Source organism: Carlito syrichta, unplaced genomic scaffold (genome assembly GCF_000164805.1).
Source record: "Carlito syrichta isolate Samal-C Ts95f unplaced genomic scaffold, Tarsius_syrichta-2.0.1 Scaffold308774, whole genome shotgun sequence".
Lineage (NCBI taxonomy): Eukaryota > Metazoa > Chordata > Mammalia > Primates > Tarsiidae > Carlito > Carlito syrichta.
The window spans coordinates 621,495-630,666 of record NW_007252870.1 but is presented as its reverse complement, the minus strand read 5'-3'; the positions used below and the strand labels follow the sequence as shown (position 1 = coordinate 630,666).

The 9,172-nt window shown below is 51.7% G+C and overlaps 1 protein-coding gene across 1 annotated transcript in view; it reads left to right on the top strand.

Moving 5' to 3' along the window:
- FGF18 (fibroblast growth factor 18) overlaps positions 1 to 6,785 on the top strand; it is a 30,545-nt gene extending 23,760 nt beyond the window's left edge. Inside the window, exon 5 of the mRNA XM_021716353.1 lies at positions 5,713 to 6,785. Within this exon, the coding sequence (XP_021572028.1) occupies positions 5,713 to 5,979 (267 nt within the window). The 3' untranslated portion in view covers positions 5,980 to 6,785. The remainder of the gene's footprint in view (positions 1 to 5,712) is intronic.
- The last annotated feature ends 2,387 nt before the right edge of the window (positions 6,786 to 9,172 follow it).

Genomic DNA, 9,172 nt, shown 5'->3' with positions numbered 1-9,172 from the left:
ACCTGGCTGTGTGGGTTCCCGCCCCAGCCCTCCCCACCGCCCACACCCGGTTCCTGCAGCACGACGGGGTCAGCCCCTACCTCTGCCCGTCTCCACCCAGCTCAAGACCCACCCATGGGTCCTCCCCCTCTCGATCTGGGACACTGAGGGCCGTGCATTCCTTATAACCCAGATACACAGCACTGTGGACCACTGTTCTTTGGGGGGCGGGGAGGGGGGCTCAGGCTTTGTCCATGCTGTTCCCTCTGCCAGGACTGCTCTTCCCTCTGTCCATCTGCCCAAGTCCTGGCTCGTCCTTCCCTGACCCCTCTGTCAGCCCACCTCCCCAGAGCCCTCAGTCCCTTGAACGGAACTCTGTTGCCGCCTGCTGACCTGGGTTGTCATTGTCTGTCGTGTTACCTGCATCCCACATCAGACTGGGAGCTCACTGAGGGCCAGTTCTAGATCCATCCATCTGTGTTCTGTGTACCTGGCTAACGGCTATGAGGGCACCAGAGAAAAAGAAGTATGGTCCTTGCTTTCTATGGACTGACTTCTTAACCTAGACTTCTTACCAGAGTTATCCACATGAGGCCAAGGGAGTCACAGTGCCCTGACCTTACTGAGCCTCAGTGTTTTCATCTGTAAAATGGGAACCATGATGTGGATGCTTAGTAGGTGCTTGTTACGTGTCAGTTCCCTGGCCCTTCGAAGCCAGGTCACAAGGTCACTTCATACCTGTGGGAACCCCTGGCCTCAGCTCTGGCCCCCCTGGAGTGGCTCAGTGGGATGGCTTCCTTGGACTGTTTGACTCTGGGTGCCAGCCTTACATGTCTCTGGCACTGCAGCCCTCCACAGGGCCTTTCAGTTGCTGCAGGCCCTTGGCCGGAGCTATCCCCTCTGCTGTATTGTACCAATCATGCGCCGACATTCTGGCCCAACTCCTGCATGCCAAGGTAGCCCCCTTCTCCTGCACCTTTCTGGAACCCACACCCCCCTTCCCCAGTCCTTTTTTTTCATTCTGTAAACAGTTGCTGAGTGTCTAGCATGATGTGCTGGGCATTTCTCCCTAAGTCTCTGGAGACTCAACCCAGATGGCTTTGTCTCATAGGCTCCTGCCTGCGGTGACCAGTGATCACCCAGGGCAACCTAGAGCCACAGACCCTGTCAGGGAGGTCCTGCCCACCAGTTCGTCTTTGTTAAGACCACTTGAAACCTGACTCAGGATGCCTTAAGCAAAAGGGAATTTTCTTGGCCAGCCATGGTGGCTCATGCCTGTAATCCCAGCACTTTGGGAGGCTGAGGCAAGACGGTCGCTTGAGCCCAAGGGTTTGAGACCAACCTGGGCAACATACCGAGACCTTGTCTCTACAAAAAATAAAAAAATTAGCCGGGCATGGTGGCGTGCCTGTAGTCCCAGCTGTTCGGGAAGCTGAGGTGGAAGGATCACCTGAACCCAAGAGGTCAAGGTTGCAGTGAGCTGTGATTGCACCATTGTGCTCCAGCCTGGGTGACAGAGAGACCACGATTCAAAAAAAAGGGAGGGGGACAGAATTTGAAAGGTATATGTATAGCTTACAAAGTCCAAGGGGGTAATTCTAGTTTCAGATCTGGACCTAGGGGCCAGATCCAGATGGTGGATCTAGATGTTAGATCTAGATGGTGTCATCAGGATTTAGTCTTAGAGCAAGTAGAAGGACCAAGGACTCCAACTGGGGAAAAAAGAGCTGACGGGGGGATTGGGTGGGGAGGAGAGAAGATCAAATTCTGCCAAATCACCAAGGTTCTGGGCTACGATATTTACTTCTTCTCCACATACTGGTGCTTCTGCCTTGCCTGAACCACTAGTCAGAATTTCTGGGGATGGGCCCAAGCACTTTTTTTTGTTTTGGTTTTGAGTCAGGGTCTCCCTCTGTTGCCCAGGCTGGAGTGCAGTGGCACAATCACTGCTCACCAGAGCCTCAACTTCCTGGGCTCAGGCAATCCTTCTGTGTCAGCCTCTTGCGTAGCTAGAACCACAGGTGTGTTACCACCACACCTGGCTAATTTTTTGCTTTTTCTGTAGAGAGAAGGTCTTGCTTTGTTGTCCAGACTGGTCTCACACTCCTGGACTCAGGTGGTCCTCCTGCCTCAGCTTCCTGAAGTGCTGGAATTATAGGCATGAGCCACCACAGCTGGCCACATTTGTGCAGTCTCTGTAGGTGATGAGCAGGGTCTTAGAGGTGATCAGGAGCAGAAGCAAGGGCCAAGCCCAGGTGCGGTGCAGCCTGCTGTTAGCTTCTTGTCCACTTGTACCTGAGGATGTGAAGGGAGACTTGTGGTAGTCATAAGCCCCAGAGCTGGTTCCCAAGGGCGGTGAATTTCAGCCCTGTAGCTGGCAATCCATAACTGGTGAATGAATGAATAGGGAGACCAGGTGGGCCAGGTAGAGGTATCCAGCACTCAGCTTGCTCTGTCTCCCTAATCAGTGTATCCTCCAGAGGGGCCTCTCCTAGCTCAGGGCTGTCTGTGGGACATCTGGAAAGAATCCAGGGGCAGTGTCTATTTTCTTTTCTTCTTTTATCTCTTTTTTTGAGTCACTCTGTTGCCCAGCCTGGAGTGCAGTAGCATGGTCACAGCTCACTGCAGCCTCAACCTCCTGGTCTCAAGCAATCCTCCCGCCTCAGCCTCCTGAGTAGCTGGGACTACAGGCATGTATCACCATGCCCAGCTAATTTTAAAAATATTTTTTGTGGCCGGGCTCGGTGGCTCAGCCTGTAATCCCGCGCCTTTGGGAGGCTGAGGTGAGTGGATTGCCTGAGCCTGCGGGTTCGAGACCCGCCTGGGCAGCGAGACCTCATCTCTACAATAAATCAAAAAATCAGCCGGGCGTGGTAGCGCATGCCTGTAATTCCCGCTACTCGGAAGGTTGAGGCGGAAGGATCGCCGGAGCCCTGCAGGTCGAGGCTGCGGTGGCCGGGAGCGGCCACTGCACTCCAGTCTGGGTGACAGAGTGAGACTCCAACTCAAAAAAAAAAAAAAATATATTTTTTGTGGAGACAAGGTCTTGCTATGTTGCCTAGGCTGATCTTGAACTCCTGGACTCAGACCATCCTTCCCCCACAGCCTCCTGAGTAGCTTGGATTATAGGCGCAAACCACTATGGCCAGCTACTTCTTTGACTTTTGTGGAGACAAGGTCTCGCCTTGTTGCCCAGTCTGGTCTTAAACTCCTGGGCTCAAGCGATCCTCCCACCTCAGTCTCCCAAAGTGCTGTGATTACAGGTTTGAGCCACTGTGCCCGGCCAGGGATTATTTTCTTTAGGAGGAAACTTCTTTCCTGTGTCATTCCCCCGTTTCCATCCTAGGGAAAGTCTTCATCCATTTGACCACAGATGCTTGGGGTAGCCCCTGACTTAGGCTGAGGCCTGTGCCAGGCCATTAGAGCAGCCAAGAAGCAGTCCTGACCTCAAGAAACTCTTGGGCCAATGAGAAGGCAGGCAGATATGGTATTGCCCTATGGGGTTGGGGTGGGTGGGGGGATAGGGTTCACTAGATAGATTATGTGAGCCCAGCAAAGCTTGATGCTTTAATGGAGTCTTAAAGGAAGAAGAGGAGTCACCCAGGGAGATAAATAGCAGTCAGGAAAGGCTTCCCAGAGGAGGCATTACTGAACTGAGCCTTGAAGGATGAAAGCAGTTTTCCATGCAGTGGCAGGTATTCTAGGGTGGGAAGCAGCATGGTGTAACCTTTGTTCAGTTTGCTCTGACTGTTCTTTTGAGATTCAGCAAGAATCTGAATTCGGGTTAGACAGACAACTTATAGAATTTTCTATGTGGGACCCAGAGCCCCGGTGTCATGCTCTTCTACCTGCCTTGCACATTTGCCCCGGCTTCCCCCACAATAGTCCCTCACTGCTCACCCCACTCTTGCTGTCCTCTGGCTTCCACTGTTGTCTCCCAGCACCTACGGCTTACTGCCCCCCCCCACCGCATGGCTGTTCCACCGCCTCCTCAAAAGGTCTCATCCTGCAGAGAGTGTTTTCTTACCCTGCCTGTCCCTTTCTGCAAAGTTCAGCACTTTGTCTGCAGGGCCCAAGCTTGCCCTCTGCTCAAAGGTGAACGTTCCTGGAAGCCCCAGCCGGTTTTCCACTTCAAACAAAAGGCTGGAACTCGCACCTCAGCCTCCACACACAGCCAGACCGCTGGGCTTCCAACTTGGCTGGGCATCCGTCCGTAACGAGGAGTGGGCCCGGCCTAAATTTGGAGATGTTCGTTGGAAACTCGAGTGCTGCTAATTCAGGCCTTCCAGCTTTGTGTTTCCCAGCCTGCCCCCACCGAGCAATGCGGCTGTCTCAGGGAGGCGCTCCCAGCCCTGCTTCCCACCACCCTGCGTCCGGATCAGGTCCAAGGGAAGCAGGCCACCCCTACCGGGACCAACTGCCCTTCAGAAATACTCTAGCCAGTTCCTACTGTGCGTCAGACTCATTTATAAGCGTCATCCTTCACATTGCCTCTGTGATGCAGAAGTCATTGTTCCCATTTGGTGGGTGAGGAAACTGACGGTTAGAGAATGGACCTGACTAGCCTGAGGTTCTGTAAGGATGCTTCTGACTCCAAATCTAGTGCTCCTTGCACAGCATACTGAGTCTCCCAAGGGAGTTCACACATCTGCTCAGGAGCCTGAGATTCCAGAACCAAGGGCACAGGCTTTGGAGTTTGGCCATGCTAAATCACTGGTTTTTGGAACCCACCCCCCACTCTGCTTCATACCAAGTATCAAAATGCACCACATCCCACATTAAATGTAATTTATATTTAACTATATCACAGTGGACTTGAGTTACAATTGAGTAGCTGACTTCACGTCGGGTTTTGTGCAGATCTGTCAGAACTCATTTCTGTTGCAAGTGATAGAATACAATGTCAGCCAGTTTAAAGGAAATGAGATGTTATTGGCCCACATCACAGTGAGGTAACTTGAGCTTCAGATGCAGCGGGATCCAGAGCCCAAATGATGTGACCAGGACTTAGTTTCTCTCGTTCTCTTCCTCTTGGCTTGGCTTCATTTGTTCTGGCTTCACTGTCAGGATTTCTCATCATGATGGTAAATGGCTGCCTCTGCTTCTGCCTTACATACTCCTCAAGTTTAATCCCACCTGTGTTTGGGATTGCCTGGGCAAAAGTCTCAAGGAACACTCTGATTGGATGGCTTGGGTGACATGCTTACCCATGAACCAATCACTGAGGCCTGAAGGGTAATAATGTTTTGATTGGCTAAGTCTGGCTCCTGAACATTTTCTTAGACGCATCTTCACACATTGTAAAAGAAGGTTCTTCCTTTAACAAGAACCCTGCCAGGTCAGTTTAGCAGGACCCTGTCACCCTTGTTCTGTGATCACCCTTGATATCTAATCAGGTTCTTCATACTCCTCCAGCCCACAGGGGATGTCTGGTCACCCTGGCCCATCTTCGGCAAGAATCCTGCTAGGTTGGTTTAGGCGGAATCCCCCTCACCCCTGATGTTTCCTCTTAGTCATTTCCATCCACCGACCCCCTCTCTGCTCCTTAGCTGTAAACTGCCACTTGCCCAGGCTGTATTCGGAGCTGGGCCCAACCTCTCTCCCCCACTGCAAAACCCCATTGCCATGGTCCCTGGAACTACGGCAGTGGTCCTGAAGAGCGTCTTCTTACTGTGCCTTAAGGAGTGTCATTGAATACCTCTGTCCTTAACACTCCTCCTCTTTCCTCTGCAGCCTGATGGCACCAGCAAGGAGTGTGTGTTCATTGAGAAGGTTCTGGAGAACAACTACACGGCCCTGATGTCGGCTAAGTACTCCGGCTGGTACGTGGGCTTCACCAAGAAGGGGCGGCCGCGGAAGGGCCCCAAGACCCGGGAGAACCAGCAGGACGTGCACTTCATGAAGCGCTACCCCAAGGGGCAGGCAGAGCTGCAGAAGCCCTTCAAGTACACGACGGTGACCAAGAGGTCCCGTCGGATCCGCCCCACGCACCCTGGCTAGGCTGTGCTGCCACGGCCCCCCAGGCTGCCCCGGCCACATTCACACTCCCCGAGAACTGCATCAGAGGAATATTTTTACATGAAAAATAAGGAAGAAGCTCTATTTTTGTACATTGTGTTTAAAAGAAAACAAAAACTGAACCAAAACTCTTGGGGGGAGGGGTGATAAGGATTTTATTGTTGACTTGAAACCCCCGATGACAAAAGACTCACGTAGAGGGACAGTTGTCAACCCACAGGTGCTTGTCTCTCTCTAGGAACAGACAACTCTAAGCTCGTCCCCAGAGGAGGACTTGAATGAGGAAACCGACACTCCAAGAAACCAAAGTCCTTTTTCCCAAAGGTTCTGAAAAAAAAAGAAAGAAAAAAGAAAAACAAAGAGAAAGTAGTACCCCCCCCAACAAACTCCGCCATTTCCTAATCCTCTATCCCTGCCCCAAACTCCAACAAAAATCGCTCTCTGGTTTGCAGTCATTTATTTATTGTCCACTGCAAGCTGTCCCGAGACACCGCGCAGGGAAGGCGTGCCTCTGGGAACTCTCCGCGCCTCGACCTCCCGACGAAAGACGCCTCGTCCAATCATGGTGACCCTGCATTGCTCGCAGTTCTGGAGGATGCTGCTATCGACCTTCCGTGACTCACGTGACCTAGTACACCAATGATAAGGGAATATTTTAAAACCAGCTATATTATATATATTATATATATATAAGCTATTTATTTCACCTCTCTGTATATTGCAGTTTCATTGAACCAAGTATTACTGCCTCAACAATTAAAAACAACAGACAAATTATTTAAAAAACCCTGAGGCGAGTGGTGGCTGGGGGCAGGGCGACTCCTTTGTGTCTCATGCTTTGTGATCTTTGTACTGCCAGCTCATTCATTCATTCATTCACGGGTTCAGTCAGCACCCACTGTGCACCCCAGGCACTGAGAAGACAGCCCTAAAACAGATGGAAATCTTCCCTTTCAGAAAGTCTTTCCATTCCAGCGAATCATTGATTCAGTGATAGATTCAATCGCTTGTTCACATGCATTTACTTGCACCTCCCATGTGCCAAGGCTCGATTCTGGACCCTGGAGATTTATCGAAGAACATAGGGGGATATCCTAACCCTCAGGAAACTTCCCTTTTAGTAATTCATTGATTCATTGCTTTATTCACTGAATCATTGATGGATACATCCATTCAACGTGTATGAGGGGGGTACCCCAAAAACCTGGAATTTATTTATAAAAAATTGTATATTCTTACATGTTTAAACTACAGTCACCTTCCAAGCCCTCTCCATTTGATGCAATACACCTATTGAGACGCTTTTCCCACTGCTCAAAACAGTTTTCGAACACATCCATTTTGATGCCTTTTAGCGCTTCTGCTGTTTTTTGTTTCACCTCTTCCACGCTGGAAAAACATTTCCCTTGGAGGACTTTTTTTCATCCAGAGAAACAAAAAAAATCTAGGGGCGAGGTTGGGTGAATAGGGAGGATGAGGCACTGGGGTCAAAAGCTGCTGAATACTCAGTGCGGTCTAGGCAGGTGCCTTGTGGTGGGAGAGCCAACAGTCGCCCGTTTGCCACAACTTGGGATGTTTCTTCCGCCATGCAGCCTCTCAGAACAACACTAACCGATACACTGGTGTCAGTGGGTACCTAGAACACTTACCTAGTGGGAAAAGCCTGTATGGTAAGGTGCTTGCCCTCCAAAAGGTAATTCCGGGTCTTTGGGGTTTCCCCTTGTATTTATTCAGCACCTGATAAGGGCCAGCACTCTCCTAGGAACTAAGAATTCTTCAGAGAGCGGGCAAGAAAGCATGCCTCGTGGAGCTTGCGGTCTGGGACTCACTGGCTGAGTCATCCATGTCGACAGCTGAATGGGAAGGCCCAGGTCAGTTTGGGACCTGGAGTTCCTCTCCTCAAACACTCCCAGGTAGAGCTTGAGGAATCTGGCATCATCCCCTCCCAGGGACCCACTCTTCAGGGGCGTCTTTCCCAGGATGCAGGGGAGAGGCCAGGTTGGTCTGGGGTTGAAAGCAGATCTAAGGCTCCGTGCTGAGGTTTGGGCTGTGCTGTCTTGAGCAGTCATGGTGGCTGAGGCGACTGTTTCTGGTCTTTTCTCCATCCCCTCCTTTCAACATGAGTGTGTTCCTTGGACAAACGAGGTGTTTCTGGTAGGGTAGGAGGCTGCCAGAGGCAGAAGATACCTCTTCTGGGGCCTGCAGCTGTCACCCACCTCCCTTGGAAACTCCCCCTCCAGAGCTGATCAGGAGAGGTCCTCAATGGGGCCTGAAGAAGAGGAGGGGACAGGGTCAGGGAGTGGAGAGCTGAGTGTCTTCTCTGCAGGCCCCAGGCCTGTGGGGGGGGGCGCTGGGCTTCTGAGCTGTGGGCTCCCTCAGCAACCCACCTCAGGACTCGGTGGAGCACAACTCTTGGTCCTATCCTTGCTCTCTGCATTCTGAAGGGTTCTCCCATCACCCCTGGGCCCTGTCCTGCATGTCTGTGCCTTGCCCTCCTGCCGGCCACCGCACATTTCCTTAGAGCTTTGTGAAGCCCTTTAGGTGCACAGTCTCATCATGTCTTCAGGACAGCTGTGCGGAAGGTACTATATTCCCATTTTATGGATAAGGAAACTAAGGCTCAGTAACGTTAAACCACTTCTCCAGGATCACAGAATAAGAAAGTGGTGGGGCCTCTACCCAAATCCTAGACTCTCTGGGATGGCAGACAGCAGCTGCTGCCACTGGTGAATGCCTGCTGTGTGCCAGACCCCTGCTGGGAGCTTTACCAGGGCTCTGCCTGGGCATCTATCAAACCACCTTGTGCGGGAGATGGGGCCTCCTACTTCCACATGTGACAGACGAAGAGATTGAGGCGCAGAGAGATCACTGATTTTCCCAAGACCTCACAGCTGGGGACACCCTGAGGCCCCCCCCCACCCGGTGATGAGCAGAGAGGCTCTGCTTGTTACTGAGCACCTGCTGTGCACCAGCCTTTTTCACTCTGCCTGTATTACTTTATTTAATGGAAACAACCATCTCAGGAGATGGGTGCTTGCTATCCTTGGCATTAGAAGTTTCAGAGTAGGGACCAGGTGCGGTGGCTCATACCCATAATCCCAGCACTTTGGGAGGCTGGGGCGGGAAGATCACTTGAGGCCAGGAGTTTGAGACCAGCCTGGGCAACATAGAAAGA